At 34.7% G+C, this 20,257-nt stretch overlaps 2 protein-coding genes and 1 pseudogene across 2 annotated transcripts; 2 read left to right on the top strand and 1 right to left on the bottom strand.

Annotated features, from left to right (window-relative positions):
- Nucleotides 1-169: 169 nt before the first annotated feature.
- Nucleotides 170-9,750, top strand: LOC111019616 (GPI transamidase component Gpi16 subunit family protein). The gene is made up of 7 exons (XM_022296012.2): nucleotides 170-667; nucleotides 762-1,017; nucleotides 2,500-3,762; nucleotides 7,563-7,709; nucleotides 7,814-7,994; nucleotides 8,314-8,499; nucleotides 9,347-9,750. The coding sequence occupies exons 2-6, from the start codon at nucleotides 781-783 to the stop codon at nucleotides 8,496-8,498; spliced, it is 2,013 nt and encodes a 670-aa protein (XP_022151704.1). The 5' UTR covers nucleotides 170-667; nucleotides 762-780; the 3' UTR covers nucleotide 8,499; nucleotides 9,347-9,750.
- LOC111014592 (amino acid-ligase) lies at nucleotides 9,527-12,320 on the bottom strand. The gene is made up of 4 exons (XM_022289394.2): nucleotides 11,912-12,320; nucleotides 11,627-11,761; nucleotides 10,982-11,098; nucleotides 9,527-9,859 (listed from the first exon to the last, which is right to left on the bottom strand). Exons 1-4 carry the CDS (start codon nucleotides 12,225-12,227, stop codon nucleotides 9,705-9,707), a joined length of 723 nt encoding a protein of 240 aa, XP_022145086.1. The 5' UTR covers nucleotides 12,228-12,320; the 3' UTR covers nucleotides 9,527-9,704.
- A 5,257-nt stretch (nucleotides 12,321-17,577) lies between these two features.
- On the top strand, nucleotides 17,578-19,394 carry LOC148208808 (uncharacterized; annotated as a pseudogene).
- The last annotated feature ends 863 nt before the right edge of the window (nucleotides 19,395-20,257 follow it).

Raw genomic sequence — 20,257 nt, 5'->3', positions numbered from 1 at the left:
ATTTGTATAAGTAAAAGTGAGTATAAGTCAGCACTAATCAGTGTGTATGTATTTTCGAAGCTGCGAAATCTTCTCTTCTAGGTGAATTTTTCGTGAGTATATATAGTCAGACCAAAAATGATTTTTTTTTTGTTGGTTCAATTCGTTATAAAAAGAGATCGGAAAAAAAACCGATAACCGAACTGGTTATCGGTGGCGGCAGAGGCAGACCGTGAAAATGGGTTTTCGTTTTGCACTGTGAAGTTTGAGTTTACAAAATTGAGCACTGGGTAGTGGGTAGCTGGGCTTGAATGCCCAAATCTTCAAAATTGCCTATTTTTTCATCAATTCTATTTCTAAAGCTAATTAATTTAGATTCAGAGAGAGAAATTTCCTGCTCTGGCATGGAGATTTAGCTGGATCGCCATTGGAGCAAGATTAAGCTTCAAATCCACTTGTCTCCAGGAAGCCTCTCTTTGCGAAACTACTCTTGCCGGGGTGGATTTCGCCGTCCGTCGTTGCTTCCACCGCCGGCCAATCCAAGCCGGAGCTCCGTCTGCTAGACATTGATCACCATCCCGCTCCCTTTGAGCTTCCCCCTTCTGTTCTGATTTTTCGTCTGAATACACTGAGATCTCCTCCCTCTCGCACGCCGCCGCCCCCTTTCGGTATCAACGGCGGCTATCAGGTAACTGTTTTTGCGTTTCAGACGATCCTTGGCTCAGGCCGGCTATAAACAATAGAAATTTAGCTAATGGAGATGGTTTGCTTCTCATATTCAGGATCCAATACTGAACGCAAATGGCGTCATTTCTGCGACTGATTGCTTTGCTCTGTTTGCCAATCTTATTTGCTGTATCTGCCATTGGATCGGTATCTGAGGGATCAGAAGAAGATTTCTCCGAGGACTTGTTGCTCAAACCCTTGCCTGACCGCAAAGTGTTGGCTCATTTTCACTTCCAAAGCAGAGCTCCTTCGTCCCGCTCCAACTCCTATGGCCGCCACCACCACCTATTCCCTAAGGCCATTTCTCAGCTGGTACTTTGCTAGTTCGTTCTTTCGTTTTCTCTTTTCTCTGTGTTTGTGTGTGTTCTCAGCCCTCTTCTCCAAAGTCATTTTCAATTTAGTTCCTCGAAATTCTGAGGAAAGTGATGACCAACTTAGTTTTGAGATTTCTATCTTTTGTTCTGTTTTCCCATCTTTCGTGCTTATACATTTTTTAACTTGGCTGTCAAAACTTGGTCAAAACATGGTGTCGCGAGGCACAATTGACTTAATTATTTCTCTTTGCTTCTGCTCATAACAATCGGTTATTTGAAGTTTGCGATTTCACGAGGCTGGTAGCATATATAATATAACAATTTCTTTAAAATAGGATGTCATTTGTTTATTATGTTTTTACATTAATTATTAATCTAGCTCCTTGTAAGTGAGTTGAAGAACGGAGAACAAAATATTTATGAAAGTAGATTGGAGCTCATCAACGAGGGAGAATTATAGAAGGTTTTGAAATAATTACAGGTCCAAATAAATGATAGACCTTTGGAAGCGAAACCTTGAGAGTTCAGGCAAATTGATGCAAGGATGTCTATCTGGTAATAGTATTTGAAAAGGGGAAGATAATTTCCTAAAACAATTAACTTCTTTTTTTGGGCAATGGCAGTTAGTATTATTATTATTATATACATATTCTTTTTTTATCAAATTTGTTGCAAGAACCCTTTTTCCTCAATAATCTGGTTTCTGTAAAAGGATTGGGAGGATCTTAGTCATTTCTTCTTCAGATGTTTCCTATTCTATGCAATGCTGGCAGTTGCTCATTGATCTTTTTGGTTTGAATTGGTGTCAACCAGAGAAAAAATCACGCTTCTTTTTCTTTTTCCTTTTCATCTCCTTAGAATTCATACTGGTATCATATAATTACTTAGTTCAGGTACCATAGGATTAAGAATATGAACAGGCTCACTCATGATTGAGTGTGCATTTTTTCCAAGCTCGGGGCAGAACACATTGGCCCAATCCTGTCAGGGGTCTATGTTGGTTTCTATGCTAAGAGATTGGTTCTTGTTGAATCTATAGTTGTCATGTTTCAAAATGGAATGACCTTTATAAGCTCTTTTGTAATTTACCTCTTTGTTGAACAATTCAATTAAAGGATCTTTTTTGTTTCTTTTTACCTCCACTGGTTTCATTGATGATGTTTCATCCCCTAATTTCTTTTGGTTTTTGCATTAGCTATTCATATTAATACAGTTTTTCTTTCTTATAAAAGAAAAAACTTGATGAACTTGCCTATCTCTTTGCATGAGGAAACCATATTTTTAGTATCCATCTGATTGCTCTCGCCGTCTTACTTTCCATCAACTATTTTTTTCCTTCACATCAATAAGATTCTGAACTATAATAAGTCAAATGGGTGTAATTATTCTAGCGGTAATGCATGGATTCCTGTCAACCCTAGTAGATTAGTAAGTCAGATGAGCTCTGTTGGAACATTAAAATATTAAATTGCTTGTACAGGTTTATAAATATCGAATTAAGGAAATGGAGCTGTCTTTCACGCAAGGTCGTTGGCGCTATGATCGTTGGGGTGGATTTGATTCGATATCAAGCAGCAATGCAAAGCCTTCGGGAGTTGAGTTGTGGGCTGTCTTTGATGTTCCCTCAAATGACGTTGATGCGTCTTGGAAAAATTTGACCCATTCACTTTCAGGTCTTTTTTGTGCTTCAATCAACTTCCTGGAGTCTTCAACTTCTTATTCTGCGCCTAAATGGGGCTTTCATTCTGCTTCTGAGAATATGAGATATGGTACATTACCACGTGAGGCTGTCTGCACAGAGAACCTAACACCATGGTTAAAGCTTCTTCCTTGTCGTGACAAATCAGGGCTTTCAGTATTGATGGATCGACCATCTATCTACAAAGGATTTTATCATTCTCAGAGGTTGCATTTGCGGTCATCTGAATTTGATTCTAATGCTGTGGATTCAGCCATTGTACTTGACCAAACACTCACAGTTGTTCTTCAGCCTCACAGTCATAGAGGTACTTTTAGTCCTTCAACTGCTACAAGATTACAACCAAGCTGGTCTCTTAGCTCAATTTTTGGTAGGAAAGTCACTGGAAGATGTGCTCTTGCCAAGTCTAGTAATGTTTACATTCATCTTGATAGAGGTCTCATGGCGGAACTGCAAGGAATGCTTAGGGAACAAGAGATCTTAGCAATTACAAGATCTAGCTCTGAAGGTTTTAGAAGCAACCCTGCTTTTGAGTTGTCTGCTAATCCTGACAGAGTACATATGGAGATAAATAGTAGAGATGACAAGCCCTCATCGATAATTTACATGTTTATGGTGGAGGAGAAGTACGATGACTCTGAACCTCTTGACTTGAGATTCACATGGAAAATTTCTGTAGTTTGGTCTATTCCACAAGCACCATTACATGTGACAAGGTTTTTACTGGGTAGTGGGAATGAAAGGGGTGCTATTGCTTTACAGTTAAAATCTACAAAACCTAGTGACAGGTTGATGCCTGATACTGTGATCACAGACAGCTGTAGCTTGCTGGTTAAAGTTTTCCAAGTTGTTCCTTGGTATATCAAGGTGTATTATCATACTCTTCAAGTATTTATTGACGACCAACCAAATGCAATTACAAATGTTGTTGAGAAAATGCAAGTTTCACCTTCTAAAGATAAGGTTTCACCAGGGGTGATGGAGGTGCTCCTGAAATTTCCTTGTGGCTTGAAATCAGCTGCTCTAACCATAGAATTTGATAAGGTATGTTTCATTATTTTCCCTCACTAGTTTGCCAAGGTGTTGCTAATATTTTTTCTTGCTTTTATCTTAAAGGATGTTTGAAAGACCCAAAACGTAGGAAATATGTTACCCTACAATGAGTAGGGTAGGTGTCATTAGACAAACATTGGATTGGACTCTAGCACGTTCTGGACACGACATGTCCCAGATATGTGATTTGGAGTGCCCATTTTTTGTTTATTGATGACTCTTTTTAAAGAAACCTGAACGGGCTGGAAAAAATTGGAGTATATTTTCAAGATTTGTGGAAGTTGTCTTTTCTTTCTTTTATTTATTTATTTATTAATTATTAAATTTGATGGACATGAAAGACATTTTAGACACACGTAGGATGCTAGGATGCATGGAGCATATGTTTTGTAGAAAAAAATGAAGAAATATGTTTAACAAAATATATAATTTTTCATTCTCAAATCTCAACTATGAAACATATAAATAAAACATGAAAATATTTTTTGTTTCTCTCTCTACTGGTACTCTGTTTCTCTCTCCTCTAAGAAACTGCAGAGGCGAGGAAGAAGAAGAAGCACAAATTATAAAACATGAAAATATATAGAAGCTAAACTAAAAGGGAATAAAACAGAAATTTCATTTAATAAAATTCAACGAAGTGCTGTTTAAATGATGTTTGGGATAAAAGTTTCTTTTATTTGAACGACTCATGTATTTTTTAGAACACTCTAACCTTACTTTATCGTTGGAGAATGTTATGTTGTGATAGAAATAAAATATACTTTGTAATATTTAAATTTTCTTAAAATTTGATTGATGATAACACAGATACATGTCCTTAAATTTTTAAACAGAAATACTTCTAAAAAGATTTTATTGAACACAACTGGTGCCTTGCCTAATCTTGTAGAAAACAATGTGTCGTTCTGCCCATGTACCATGTCGTGTCGTGCTTATATTCCTGCATCCACATGTACAAACGTGTTAGGTTGTTATTGAAATTTATAATAATTGTACCACTATGCCATTCATTCTTTACCTGTGGCCATGCTCTGTAATCTTGGCTGCTTACAGTGAAATCATGTATATCTTGTTATTTTTTGTTTTTTAACCAGAAACAAATTTTCATTGATACGTGAAAAGGAAAAATGTTCAAGATACATACCCATATAAGGGTTAAAAAAAGAAGAAAGTGAAGAAGAGAAAAATAACTAAAAAAATTAGCGCAACAAGAGCAATACAAGCTCATAGAAGATAAAAAGCATTCTAAACCAAAACTCAGAAAACTGCTTACTATAAAGCTAGGAAAACCTTCCATAAAACTAGAAGCAAAGGCCAAACTCCAAAAAGGAACCTTTCATCCACCTTAAGGCCATGTGATTCCACCTAGCAATCCAAATAAAACTAAATATGCTTTACCAGTTACTTTCTTGTTCATAATTGGTATAAATGAATAGCTTCAATTTTAAACCTAATTTAAAAAATTAAACTTTTTAGTTTAGTAATAACTTAACATATTGGGACATTGTATTTAAGCTGAATCTCGTGTATTCATTTTTCATATTTATACTAAAATCCATATGTTGGTTTCCATTAGTCCAAACTCACATGGGGGAGGGTACGAAGGATATTTATATCAGTGCTTAGGGCTTAATATAATTCTAATCGTGAAGTTTGATTTTGGGATCTTCATATCATAAATCAAGATTCAAAATTGAATGCTTGATTTTAGGTTTTTTTTTTCATATTTATACTAAAAAGTCAAATTTAACCAAGAACTACTAAACAAATAGCCAAGCATTCAAGAACCTAAAATCAAGATCCAAACCTGAGTGCTTGGGTATTTGTTTAGTAGTTAATGACTAAATTAGAATTCTAGTCCTTGTACTTGTCCACTTTTGTCCTTGTGTTTTCTTTCGTTAGTTAAATTATAAATTTATTCTCTTTGTTTTAAGCATTGTGGCTATAGTTAGAATGTTTTGGTGACATTTCATAAGAGAAGATTTGGATAAGGTGTGATCTGGTAGTCTTATAACTAGATAGATACAATTAGACTAGTTCTTCTTCCACTGTTAGGCTTCTCATGAAACCATCTTACAAAATTAGTCCCCACCAATACCAATTGACGTTGCATTATTCATGAAGATTTAATCAATCTTTTATACACCCTCCATAACTAGGTACCAGTTCGGCCTTTCCATGCTTCTTAGTATTCCATTTCTCAAATTTCAAATGAAAAATATTATCCATGCTATCAATTGGTGTAGATTGTCACCTCATGTTTATGCTACATATAAAGTTTCTGAGATTGCCACCCAATCATCATGGAAATGGGTCCTGTAGTACCTAGAACATCTCCAAATCTAGCTTCACTACTTCCTTATCTTTTTTAATACCAGATTCCCTCTTCTTAATGCCTCCCTTTCTTTCTGGAATAGCTTCCTTACTTCCCTGCACCTGTTACCACATCTGCGTAGGAGTGCTTTCTCCCCTGCACCTCCTTAGCTACCTCTACAAATGATTTCTCTTCACAGTATTAGCTTCTTCCTTTAAGGATTTTGTTCCACAATCCACACTTCTCTCAAGCCTTTTCTTGGCTTCCTCTAAGCCTGGGCAAGCAAACGTCACCCTTTAACTTACTGTTGAAATTCTCCTCAAGATTTCCCAAAAGACCATCCAACCTCTTTTTGAAATACGTACAGGAACAACTATGAAGGTTCTGACTCCTACATTAGACGGTAAAATGATTTCTATACTCCATCCATGTTGGTTAACGTTCACCTTTTTCTGCACTCAGCAAGTGGCTCTACGTTATCAATAGTTTGAAAAAGCTGACAGTCAGGGGGCAATGAAGAAGCTCAACCATAGCTTGCTCTAATCAGTGCACTTTGATTCCACTGCAAATTGATCTGAAAATACAACCTTTGTCTCTTTTCTACCAGTATAAAAGCACCCTGAGCAAAATGGAGAAAAAGAACTTATTTTCTACACTGCAACTATTATTGTCCATACTTACCTGATACTGCAAGGTTTCTTACCAAAAAAAAAAAAAAAAGATGATCTTAAACTAACATAGTCCATACTGAGTCTTATAACTACACTCCTCGTAAACCCTTTTTTAGTATTTTGTAAGTTCTATATCATAGACGACAAGTCACAAGACCTGGAGAAAGGATCTGAAAGTAGTCACCTCAAGAGTCGGTGAATGATTTCATTTTTAGTTTTACATAGGATTGTATTTATTTACTCACAATTTCTTTGTTATAATTTTCACCTTTCTTAAAGAGAGGGTTGAATTATTAGCTTTTTTTTTTTAAAAAAGAAATGCAAGTTTTTAAGAACTACTTATTTTTAGTTTTTAAAATTTGGCTTACATTTTGGAAACTTTTTAAAAAGTAGATAACAAAACAAACAAACTCTCGAAGGTGGGAAGTAAGTGTTCATTTTTTAAAACCAAAAATTGAAAACCAAATGATTATCAAACTAGGCTTTTGTTTCTGACTTCTGTTTTTTCTTCTCATATCTCTCATTGGTTTTGGATAATGATTTCTTACGTCACTTCAGCTTTGAACTTATCCACTATTTATAAATTGAATATGGAAGGCATTTTTGCCTATATTTATTTAGATTCCCAGTTCTTATAAAATCGTTGATTGTTCTTGAAGCATCTTGTTTTGCCATTTTGTACTTCGTCTTTTGTTCGGCTTAGAATCATCTTTTGTTTGTTCAGATTTTCCTTTTTGTTGGAAAGGAAGGCCCGAGATATTTTTGATTAATTATCTCCTTTTTTTTCCCTAATGTCTTTTTAGGGTTTTCTGCACATTGATGAATACCCACCAGATGCTAATCAGGGATTGGACATTCCATCAGCTGTAATAACTTTTCCTGATTTTCACGCAAGCACGCAGTTAACTGAAAATAATTCTTCAAAATCACCAATCCTGTTGAAATTGCAGGTGATTTTTCCTGTTGCATCTCGGTTTCTAGTGTTCGGAAATTTGGATTTATACAATTTATTTGATCGGTAATTCCAGTTATTTATCTTGCATTCATAATGCAGGATCAGAGTCCCATTCTGTCTTACACAGAAGTATTGCTTGTGCCTTTGACCACTCCTGATTTTAGCATGCCTTACAACGTGATCACCATCACGTGCACAGTGCTCGCTTTGTATTTTGGATCTTTGCTCAATGTCCTTCGAAGGCGTGTCGGTGAGGAGGAAAGATTTCTGAAGAGCAAAGGTAACACCAAACTTCTGTAGTCTAGTGTCGTTTTTCATTTTCCAGCTTATGGAATTGGTCATTATGAATTCTAGGCCCCTAACAACCAAAGACAGACAAAAGTCTACGTCAATAAACAATCTTCAAAAACTATGGAAATCAAGAAACTTTAAAAAATTATCTAACTCTCTGACTTACGAAAACATCAACGGAAATATTGAAATTTCAATGTAACGAGATATTGAAATTTTTGTAGATATAACTCTCTTCGCACCCCCTCATCTCATTCCCTCCATTGTCCAGCTTGTGATTTGTACTTCTTGCACTCTATTTTTGGCAGCGTCGAAAAAGTTACAGATTTCGCAGATTGCATCAAAGTTGTTGGCCAAACTTAGAGGAAGACATTGGGAACCCTCTGAGCCTGAGGCACAATCATCTTCTTCATCTTTCTTTAACTCAAAGCTGGTGTTTAAAGTGATTCTAGTGGGTGGACTTGCTGCTGCTTGGCAATATTATTTTGGATGAGGTATTTAAGAAACCAAGTGCTAGTGTTGAATGTAATGTACCATAGTGTTGTCAAATAGATTTTTGTTCATGTACATTGTGATTTCTTTTCTAACCATACCCTAATTTTGCTGAAAGGGTAGATTTAGATTTACAAACTAGACTGGATTTAGGTCATTTCTTTTCCCAAGAATATGGCATTTTCAAAATACGAAGTGTAGGACATGTTTTGTATTTATTGGCTCTATTTGTTCTTTAGAGAGAGGAGAAATAGATGTTCTCATTGTTGATATCTGGTGATTTTTTTCAGTGGTTCTACAGATTGAAAATAGGCTAAATATATCATTTGCATGTGATTTATTTTACAATTTTGACTCTAATTTTCTAAAGTTAAGGCTATATCTTGGGTAAAAAATCAATTTTTATTATGAACTTTCAATTTTATCGCATTACGTTTTAAACTTATTTCAATCTTTACCTCAAACTTGAAAAGTTCTTGCAATTTGTGCCTTTTAATACGTTCTTTTTTAAGACTTGGCAAAAAAAAAAATCTCATATGCGTTCAATAAAATATAAAACATGTCTAATACAAAACTAATATGACTTAATGGAAAAATGACATTTATTTCAGAAAAAAAAAAGAGAGAGAGAAGTGACATTGCAACTCCTTTTTTCTTTGTTCAAATTTGTGAATTTTGGTAGAGTTCTTCCGTGGTTGGTTTTATTGACACTAGGGAGTTTTTAGAGATTTTTAAATTAGTTATTGTTGAAATTAGAAAATTTTAAATAAGGTTAAAATTTCGTAGGTCTAACATTTTTAAAAATATCTTTGATCGATAATTCCATTGACAACAACATTTTATTGACAGTTTCATTGACATTCCCATGAAATTGAGACATCGATACTTTTGTCGACACCTTTACTAAGTTGAGGGATATGAGGAGTCCGACTTCAAACTAACCACAAAGCTCCAAACAATAAACAAGTAAAGATGCAACTCATGCTAAGAGTTCACAATGAAAGATCATTTGGGAGAAGAAAGAGAACAAAAACACAATTTGGCACATCATGATTTATTTATGTATGAGAACGCTGAGGCCACTTTCTAATTCACATTTACAAATCTCAACAATCAAACGAAGATACCAACAAAAGGAGGAGAGAGAGGAAAAAAATTTATGAAGGAGGGGGGGCGGGCATTGGCTTGGGAGCCCATATATATGTATTCATCTAGTTCTCTTGCAGAAAGCAGAAACAAGAGTTTCATCTTCTCTCATCCTTTTCATATTCTTACTATTGTAGCTACACGAATATCCCATGCGCGGAACGACATTGGCTGCATCGCTTAGTCCTTGGACTGTGTCTGATAATTCGTCTAAACCTGCATCGTATTACGATAATGAACCAGTTCAAGTGTCAAGAAGACAAAAAGAGATGACACTTATTAGCAATATATAGAAAAGCCGCCATAAACACTCAAGTAATAGGCATGGGAATGGAAGAAGGAATGCCAAATGGATTTGCTAACTATTGCCAAACTGAACAAACATCCTATATTTATATCATAAATAGGGTAGAAGGGTTTTCAGCCATTATTGAGATTATTTATTTTAGTTCTTTTTGAAAGAGAGACATTTTTCAGTGGATTAAATCACAATTTTAGTTTTTGACCTCAATCACAAGTTTAGTTTCTGAACTTTCAAAGTTGTTTCAGAAGTTGAATTTCTGAACTTTCAAAGCTGTTTCAGAAGTTGAGTTTCTGAACTTTCAAAGCTGTGTCAGTCTTGAACTTTAAAAATTCATAATTTTTGTGGGTTGATTCCATCACAGTGTTAACATTTGTTGACTTTTTGCACCATTAGAGAATTTTACATCCTCCTAAACAAGATTTTTTTTAGAAAGAACTATGGGTTAAATTTACAAGTTTAGTCACTGTGGGTCCTCGTTTGTCTAATAAAGTCCTGGATGTATTTGACATTTTTTAAAATTCACATACCTCTATTAACAGTAACACAATATTAAAATTTTAGAGACCTATTAGACATGAAATTTTATGATTAGGATCTTATTCAATTTTGTGTCTAATGCATCGAATTTTAAAAACATCAAATAGAGCACTGACTTATTAGACTCAAAATTGAAAGTTGAAAGACTTATTAGACATTATAAAGTTCAGAGACCTATTAGATACAAATTGAAAATTTAGATACCTATTAGACACAACTCTTAAAGTTCACAGACGACACAACTCTTAGAGTTTACGACTAAACTTGTAAGTTAACCAAAAACATAACTATCTTTCCATGAGCTCAGGACAGAATTTCAAATTTTCAAAGGCATGGAAACTTGATGGGAGAGACGAGTTTCGGTGTAATATTATCTAGACTAGTTTCGTCCTCATTATCAAGAGATCACATTAAAATAAGCTCAGCCCATGTGCCCTCTATGTGAGCTATATACTAAAAGAACCACGTAACTTAGAGTAGAAGTATTAATTTAGTACCTGATTTAGTTTCGTTTAACTTTAACTTCTTGAGTAAGATGACTTCTTCCATGCACTGTTTTCTTTTATAACCATTGGGACTACACTTGAATACTGAAGAATCCACATGTTTGCTTCCTGTATAAGATGATCAAGCACAAGTCAATTCCACAAACCTGTTCACACAGCTAAACTCTTTTATCCATTCTACAGAGTTCTTAATCCTTGTTGATCCGGTTAAATTATGAATTTAGATTTTTAAAAGTTTCAATTACATCCCTAACTTCAGATTATTTTCCATATGGTCATTATGGCCTATACCATTAACGGAACATTAACCTGACATAACTAAATATAGCAAACAACTACATAGATAATAGATATCGTCTAAATTTAGATACGTAATTGATACTTTTTAAAGTTCAAGGACTGAATTGACACATTGCTCAAAGTTTTGAGACATCTGTAATTTAGAACTCTTGTATCTTGACTTAATAATTTGGTGACAGATCCTTCAATACTGAAAATTCGATCCATTTGTTAAGCATCAGCCTTCAACAACAACTCATATTTCAAGAATTCTAGCAGTCTATCTCATATTTCAAGTCAAAATTAAACACAGATCATTCCATCCAATTTTGTTCCAACGAGTACTAAAGTTGTTACCAAAGTCCCTGAATTTCAACTTTTTGTTCTTCACCAGGTTTCCTCCTAGTGTTTGCATTTCAGCATTCAGATTAGCATCTTCCTCATCAGCTTCACAACAACTTCCACTTACAATTTCCTGAGAGCCACGAGCTCCTGCAAAAAAAAACAACTCACAAGACAGCCTAATTAACAAATTAGTTGGAAAACCAGTAGCTAATTTGAACCAAACAGAACACAAAAACCCTAGAATCCTAGACTACGACTGAAGCAGCAAAATCCATGGGAAGAAGGAAGAGAACTGACTCTTGAGGCCAATTTTGGAGAGCTTTCCATCGACAACAAGAGGGTCCTCATCGGAGTTGCCAACAGGCAGGCGTTTAGCGGAGAAGAAAGAGAGAAGGGATTTCCATGTGACGGAGGAGAGGAGATCGGGACCTCGGCTGAGGAAGTGGCCGTTGAGCTTGACGGTGGAGGGTTGGAGGCCGAAGGCGGTGGCTATGGCGCCGATATCGATGCGGTGGCCGTCGGATGCGAGGAATGGGGCAATGGCGGAGAGTGAAGGGCAAGACAGTTTGATGATTCTGGGTTTGTGGGCTGTGGCTTCCATCTCCATGGCCATGAGAAGCGAATGGTCATTTTCTTGGTAATGGCGATGGCGGACGCCACAGACAGTGTTGCGGATTTTGCTTCCAACGGTCTCTGGAATTGTCTCGCACTCTCGGTTTTGCCCCTTACTTTGTGGAGGGATACAATAAAACCATGTTCTTTTATTTTAGGGGAAAATTTTACGGTAAAATACATTCGGTCCCACCAAAGTTTTAAATATCGATGTCGAGATCTTAATTTGATGTAAACGTAAATATTAGAGATGTTTATGAGTTGGATTGAGTCCGGTTATTAATTTATTAAACTCAAACATCGCTTATTAAATAAATTCAACCCAACCCAACTGTGAAATATTTAGGTTGGGTTGGTTCGGGTTATTCAGGTCACTTATTCAAAATATTGTATAAAAGAAAAATGTAAAGTACGATTTAAAAGTTGATGCAGAATAAACAATCTGTAAATAATAGTAATTAAATTTTTTTTAGGAGGAATCCATAAATAATTATTGAATGAAATAAAATTAAAATTAAAATATATAATTTTTTTTTGTGAGTAAAAGAAATAGCCTTAAATTTAATAATAATTCCGGGTCAGTCGTGCAACCCAAACTTAGTTTAGGTGAACCCTTGAATTGACCAAACCTATAGAATTTTCATTTATTTGAACCCAACTCAACTCAGTTGATCCGTTTTTTCACACTTTTTAAATGAATTTAAAATGTTTAATATTAATATTATGTCTATATTAGTGATATTTTTGTAATATTTTCATATTTTGTTGATTTTTTTGGCATACTATGAAACGTTGATTTATTCCTCATGTTGATGTCGAACCCATCTTTACATGAAATTTCGACATATCAATAAAAATTTAATACCCTAGTTTAGATTAGGTTTCTATTTGGTACTTGAATTTTAAAAAACCATAATTTTTTATTATTGAAATTTACGTTTAATTGAAGTTTCAAAAGTGAGTTGTTTGGTCTTCTGTAGTTTGAATTTTGTTACGGGAGATATAAAGTTGAACTTGACAAACAAGCTACCAAGTAAGGAATGAATTCAGAAGGGGTCCAAGTAAGAAAAAAGGAGAAAGGAAGCCCAAAAGCCCAACAGACCAATAGAAGAATAAGGTTCAGTCCATCAAGGTTTGATGTCTGGTCAACCGAAATCATAACTACCAAGTCTCGGCCATCGATCGTCCAACGTCCTACAAAGATGGCCCCGTACCCATCTTGACTTGATAAAGTTCTATAATGGGTTGAGGACCTTTTTCATCCAACATCCGACCCACGGCAATGTCTACATCAAAAGCCTAGAAAGTTAGGTTTATTGCGAGTACAAGAATCCAACCCTTATAAATAGAGGGAAAAATTAAACCATAAAGGTGCACAAAAACCTACTTTTAAACTACGCATTTTTCAGCCTCCGATTTTAACTTAAGCATCAGAGCGTATGTGGCTAGCATGACACCGGTGTTCAGTCTTCTTTGTTTTGCAAGTCAACATTGAGTTCCTATGGTGTGGTATTTGGTGAACCAATCGAACCAAATTTATGCATCAATATGTGGCGCCGTTTGTGGGAATTGACTAAAGTCCAAAGCGAAACGGTTAACGATCAGCATGAATACTAGAGAAAGCATCAACATGAAGAGATGGGGACTCAAATGATGATTGACATCCAAGGAGGAAGGTGAGCCAAGAATCGGTCTTAACCGCTGAAGTTCTGGACGAAACTAGTAGACCAATTTTAAACTAGGAAGAAAACATACCGGGGAACAAGAGCGACAATTCGACTAGTTAGCTCCTCTAGCAGAGAGAGTTAAAAGAATGTATCAAAACTTATCTCTTAGTTTGAATAGACTACAACAACAGGATACAAGACAACCCACATTAGTTTGAGATTCATTGGAAGATAAGGCCTCGTGGTGGACGATATTGCTGAATCCACGGCTAACACGCCAAATCCAAGTAAGTTAAAGATGAGTGGAAATGACAAGTCATAGACTAGAGATGAAATCTTTAGTCGACTGGGTTCGAGAAGTGAGCAATGACGGAGGTCTACGATGCACATCAAAAATAGGAGCGACAAGATGGATGACAAGACCTCAAGGAGATCCTCGTTAACAAACCAGAAAGGTCGCAGCCAAACAAACTTGAGGAGGGAGACAAGTCCAGGATATGTCTGAAAATGAGGAAGACAAAAATACTTTTGAAGTATTTTCAAAAATTTACAATCTTATTTTTAGTTCAACAAGAGAGCGAGGGATCGCCCTATTTTTCCTTTTTTTTTTTTTAAGTTCAAGCGAGATATAAACATTTAAATTCAAAATGGAATATATTTTAATAATAATAAGTAAATGAATTAGATTTGATGAGTTGACCCATTGATGATAAATTATTTATTATTCTTATTCTTATTCTTATAACAACAGGTCAACAAATGCAAACCAACCAATACCAAATAATTAATTAGTTTGCATAATTTAATATATTGATATAATCTGTAACATCCCAATTATATCAAACCCATTAACCAAATTCTTCCAAAACCACATAAACTTTTTAATTTTCTTAGGTAAATTCCCTTTTAAATATCCCACCCATCATGTGTTATGTAGCTCTACAACTCCCAACTACCCAACTTCCCACACAAAATAAATAAATATTTATTTCATTCAAATTATTTATTGGTTAATTTATTTATTTTTCTACCACCACCAATAATTTGCCATATATACTTATGGTGTGGTGCATGTTGGTTTTGTCTTTATGATGGAACTTTTGTTTTATTTTGTGGGGTTCCACAAACTTGTACTATATGGTAAATTCCAATCTAGATAACCAATCCCTTCTTAGTTACATTAAAACAAACAAACAAATATATATATATATATATATGCAAATAATAAATAAATAATTACCTTGCTTGACAAACAATTTTTGTTGTGAAAAAGAAAAAGAAAATTTCTACGGGTTAAAAAAGTTGAAAAGAAAAATTATGCCCTTTTGTTTTGTCACATCACATCACGTGGAGAGTTTGCTTTGTGAAAACTTTATCGGCGGTTTGGTTAATGTAATTTTAAAATATTCATTTTAGTTTCTATACTTTCAACTTTTGTTAGTCTTTATATTTTCAATCATTTTTTCAGTCTTGTTCTCCTACAAAGTGTAATTTTGATTTTTCCTTGCAAAATTTTATACACAATGGAAATTTTTAATACAAATTTATGACTATATTTTAATAAATTTAGTGAGTAGAGTGTCATGCTGAAATTCTGATGGAGGTAAATTAAGTGAAAGTGAAAATGAGGAAACCAAAATTGTCATTTTTTAAAAGTACAGAGACCAAGATGAACAATTCGAAAGTACGGAGACTAAAAATGAACAAAAATTGAAAGTATAAGAATCAAAATGAAGGTTTTACATGAACTAAAATAAACCAAAATCGAAAATACTTGAACCAAAATATTATTTTAACATATCTCATATTTAATCCACATCTTTTCCCAAGTTCATTTCTCTCGAAAATTATTGTGATGGATTATTGTGATTTTTTCATCATAATTACTTAATAAATGCTATTAAATAATTTTTCAAATATATATTATTAAATGAATAATTCTTTTACATCAAACATAAATGATTTAAAATTATTTTTAATTATACAAAAATCATATTAAAAAAAGTGTGTAACCAGACATTAAAATAATTAAATTATATGAAAAACAATTTTACTAAATCACTTTATCATTAAATTTTTTTTGCACATTCCTAAAATTATTTCTAACTATGTTCTTAATTGAGTGAACCAATTTAAACGAAATAAATTTTAAACTTTGAATTAATTGTGAAATTAATATTCTTAATTAAAAATATTGTTTTAAAAAAGTTATCCACTGAGCTTACAGTGAATGGTTTTTTGACGTCTGAGTTGAGTATATAGTTGCTAAAGTTGGACACATTTTCTGGTTAAAATATTATATTTGGCCTATTTAGTTATCCTCAAATTTTAATATATAATAATTTAGTTATGGTTGAGTTCCGAATCCGAAAATAATTAAGCTTGGACCTACTTAATGAAAATTATCAATATATAATATTTGGTCTATCTACTTAATAAACTTGGGCACGTTTTTACCTACTTAATTTTGTGGTTATGTTTGAATATTTTTATGTGTTTTTTTATACAACAGGTGAGGTGGGAAATCGAACTTACAACTTTGTGGTTGAAGATATATGTCAATTACCGCTAAGCTATACTCACTTTGATGGTATTTTTATGGTTGAATTAACCGTTTCTGTAGTTTAATTTTGAACGTTGCGTTCGTCGAGTTTTGCATAGTTCTTTTTTCGTTGTTTTTTGTTTGAGAAAAAAGTTTTACATTATTTTGTTGACTAGTCTAATTTTTTTAATAGCTTTGATGAGAATGTATTTTTGTTCATTTTTTCTAATACTTATTCTACTAATTTTATGATACAAAAATGGTTGATTCACCGCTCCTGTCAACGTCGAATTTATGAATATTTTAAGATGGGATGAAAATGTTAACTTTTGGTAAAAATTTAATACCAAGTTGTATTCTTTAAGTTTTTTTTTTCCTAAAAAAATAAAAATAATAAAATAATAATAAGCGTTGCATTCTATACTTCAAGAAACAATAATGATAATAATAAGTGTTGTATTCTAGATAGATGTAATCAATAACTAATTTATTGTAATATTTATTTATCACATCAAGAACTTTCTTTGTAATAAATAAAGGGATTTCGAGAATTCAATTTTTTTGTACCTTTTTACTGAATCATAAATTCCTTAAATTTTACTATTTAAGAATTTTATGTAAAATTAGAAATTTATTTTTCTCAAGAAACGACCTCAAAATATCACTTTTTCTAATTCTCTTTCTTTTCCAAACCTACCCATTAAAAAAATTGAGTGAAATTAAATTTTTTTTATTCTTACACAAGTCAAAATGTTACTAGAGTTAAATTGTAGGAACTAAAAATAAATTTTAAATATGAATTAATATTTTTTCCTTCTAATTAATAGGAATCAATAAATATATTTTTTCACACAATTTTTTTTTTAAAATGAAAGAAATTGGTTATGGTATATCTTTGTTAATATTTCCTGAAATAATGGGATGAAAAGAACACTTTTTGCTCCCACAAGAATCGCTCCACTTCACAAGATTAACTTTTACTCACACAAACACAAATCATTTCATCACATTCACACCAAATAATAATAATAATAATAATAATAATAATAATAATAACAAAACGAAATTAAAAATTAAAAAAAAAACCCCCCAATGAATGAGGATTCAGTGTCTGATTGAAATTTGAAACCCATAATCTTATCATCTTCTTTTTCCCTAATTTTCCTTCTACTTTTTTTTCTGAGAAGAAGAAAAAAAATAGAATGTGTTGTGGTTTGTCTCTTCCAAATTAATCCAACTGTGAAAAAAAAAATGAAGAAATTTTCCTGGAAAATTACTCATCATACTCGTCAGAAGAACAAGGTATCCAATGCACTTTTTTTTTTTGTTTTAATTTTGAATTTTTTTTGAGTTTTTCACTTTTCCAGTTACGTACAGACAGAAGCTGGAAATTTCAATAATATTATATTAAAAAGATAATGTTTGGCTTTTTAAGTAGAGATCTGGAAGAAGCACTTTGCTTGGCTTCCTCCACATTCCCCACCTCGAGATTCTCAATGATTTTCCCGGAAAATTTTGCAAATTTTCTTTCTTCCTCCCACCATGATTTGGGGGAGATTTGTTTTCTTCTGGGTCTGTTTCGGATCTGTTGAATTGATTTCTCTTTTTTATTTGCTCTGTCTCTGCTTCTGATTCTGTTTCTGTTTCTGCTTCTTGATTTTCCCGAGAAAATTTTGGATTCTTCTAATTCTTCTTCTTATTCTTGAGAATTTGGATTTGTTAATTTGATGGAAGGTGGTCGCCGGAGGATTACGCTGTACGATCAGATGTTAGTGGTCGGCGACGGCCGAGATTTCGCCGGCGGTTTGACACTCAACGACGTTTTGACCATTCATAAGACAGGTTCGCCGAGCCCGTCGCCGGCGGTGAGACTGAACGGCCGGACTCTGCTTGATATTATACGAGACGACGTCGGAAAAGGCTCCGCCGGCGACAAAGAGAAGAAGTCTTGGAAATTTCTCAGGGATCGCCTCCGGCTGAGGCGCGGCCTCGAGATTTCCCTCCGCAACTCCAGATCTCAAATTCCGCCGCCGAATTCGCTTCGCTTCGCCGGTATGTCGCCGGACGAAGAATCACCGGAGACCACCGCCCCAACCGCCGCCGCCGCCTCTGCCCCTCCGCCATTCCGGCCTCAGATATCGCGGCGGAATATCACGCGGCTCAGCCAGAACACGCCGCCGCCGTCCCACGCCACAAATTCCGACGACGCGCCGGTGATCACCGCAACAGCCGCCGCCGTCGTCCCCAACCCCGGACGGAGCCTGAGGCCGCAAATCTCCCGGCGCAACTCGACGAGACTCGCCGTGGAGCGCAGCGAAAGCTTCACGGACCTGACGGAGCCGGCGCGTGAGGGCACGCGCCGCCTCTCAGCGGCGTTGGCGGAGGAGAGATCGCTGTCGGCAAGAGAAGCGGTGGCGGCCCAAGAAGCAGCAGACGCAGAAGCCATAGCCCACCAACACGAACAAGAACACGAAGAAGAAGAAGAAGACGAAGATTCCGCGGCGGGGGCCACGGCGGCGGAGACGGCGGCCGGTGAGAATGTCGCTGATGGATCTCTTAGAGGAAACGGACAGGCAAATGGGATTCGAGGGATCAAGATACATAATAGAAGAAGAAGAAGAAGAAGAGGAGGAGGAGGAGGAGATAGAAGAAGTCGGCGGCGGCGGGCCGGAGCGGAACTGCTGCGTGTGCATGGTAAGGCATAAAGGCGCGGCATTTATCCCCTGCGGTCACACTTTTTGTAGGCTCTGTTCAAGAGAGCTTTGGGTGAGCAGAGGGAACTGTCCGCTTTGCAATGGCTTCATCTTGGAGATTCTTGACATCTTCTAATTCCCAAATTTTTTATTACTTAATTTTATCACAAAATTTTTCCTTCTTTATTTTAATGTCTTATTAAAATATTTTGTGCATATTATTTTGAATGAACCATATATTTCAAGTCCTCTTTTTTCCAACCTCATATTATCTGTCTTTTTTCTCATTTGGTTGTTTGTGTTTGGCAGTGTGGAAATTGAAAATGATGTTTTTAAATTCATACAAAATCAAATCAAATTTCTTTCCTTTTTCTTTTAAAATGGGGTTTGGAAGTTAAAGACAATATTGACAAATTTGCATAATTTTGGGAGGTTTAGAATTAATCTCTCACTCTCTGCCTCCACCATAACTTATACCTAACATTTTAGGTTCATGATTCAGACAATAATTTGAAATTTAGACTCCATGTGAGGTGGAGATCGAACTCACAATCCCTTGATTGCTTTTGGCAACTGCTTATGAGTAATTTTCTAATTTAGTTTTAAAGGATATTAATTTCATCATTCAATTTTATAGTTTAATTTACAAAGTTTAGAGTTAAAATTAAATATTCAATATGATTCTAGAAACAAAGATTAAATTTTTTTTGTAATACTAGATAAATGTATATAGTTATTTTTTGAATTAAAATAGAGAGAATATTAATTTTTACCTTTAAACTCTACTTTGAGTCCACTTTTACCTCAAATTTTACCTTAAAAAAAATTGCCCCAATTTTTCAATTTGATCAAATTAAACATAGCTTTAGATAAATGTTGCAAATTTTACCTTTATCAAGCCCATGAATTTTAACTAAAATCAAGCTCTAACAAATATATGCACTGTTTGCGACTAAAGTCCTACCGATGAATTTTAATTGAGGTAAGGATGGTTGGAAATACGATTAAAGTGAGACGTTCTGAGTGATAGGTCATGGATTATGTCTAAAATGGATAATATTATATAAATAGAGATGTGGGTGACTCTTTTAAGAGGAGGGCTGGATGGTCATTTGTCCGCAACATGCAT

The sequence above is a fragment of the Momordica charantia genome, assembly GCF_013281855.1.
Source record: "Momordica charantia cultivar OHB3-1 chromosome 9 unlocalized genomic scaffold, Mcharantia_2.0 BLBB01000009.1, whole genome shotgun sequence".
Classification (NCBI taxonomy): domain Eukaryota; kingdom Viridiplantae; phylum Streptophyta; class Magnoliopsida; order Cucurbitales; family Cucurbitaceae; genus Momordica; species Momordica charantia.
The sequence above is the reverse complement of the archived record's forward strand: the minus strand, read 5'-3'. Positions and strand labels throughout refer to the sequence as shown.

What these genes read in the sequence shown, in the direction of transcription:
- LOC111019616 (XM_022296012.2), top strand. Translation starts at nt 781, where the DNA reads ATGGCGTCATTTCTGCGACTGATTGCTTTGCTCTGTTTGCCAATCTTA. An exon ending in CTAAGGCCATTTCTCAGCTG is followed by an intron (nt 1,018 to 2,499) that starts GTACTTTGCTAG and finishes TTGCTTGTACAG; the next exon opens with GTTTATAAATATCGAATTAA. An exon ending in AAGATTTCTGAAGAGCAAAG is followed by an intron (nt 7,995 to 8,313) that starts GTAACACCAAAC and finishes TATTTTTGGCAG; the next exon opens with CGTCGAAAAAGTTACAGATT.
- LOC111014592 (XM_022289394.2), bottom strand. Translation starts at nt 12,227, where the DNA reads ATGGCCATGGAGATGGAAGCCACAGCCCACAAACCCAGAATCATCAAA. An exon ending in CTCCAAAATTGGCCTCAAGA is followed by an intron (nt 11,762 to 11,911) that starts GTCAGTTCTCTT and finishes TTTTTTTTGCAG; the next exon opens with GAGCTCGTGGCTCTCAGGAA. An exon ending in GTTAAACGAAACTAAATCAG is followed by an intron (nt 9,860 to 10,981) that starts GTACTAAATTAA and finishes AATACGATGCAG; the next exon opens with GTTTAGACGAATTATCAGAC.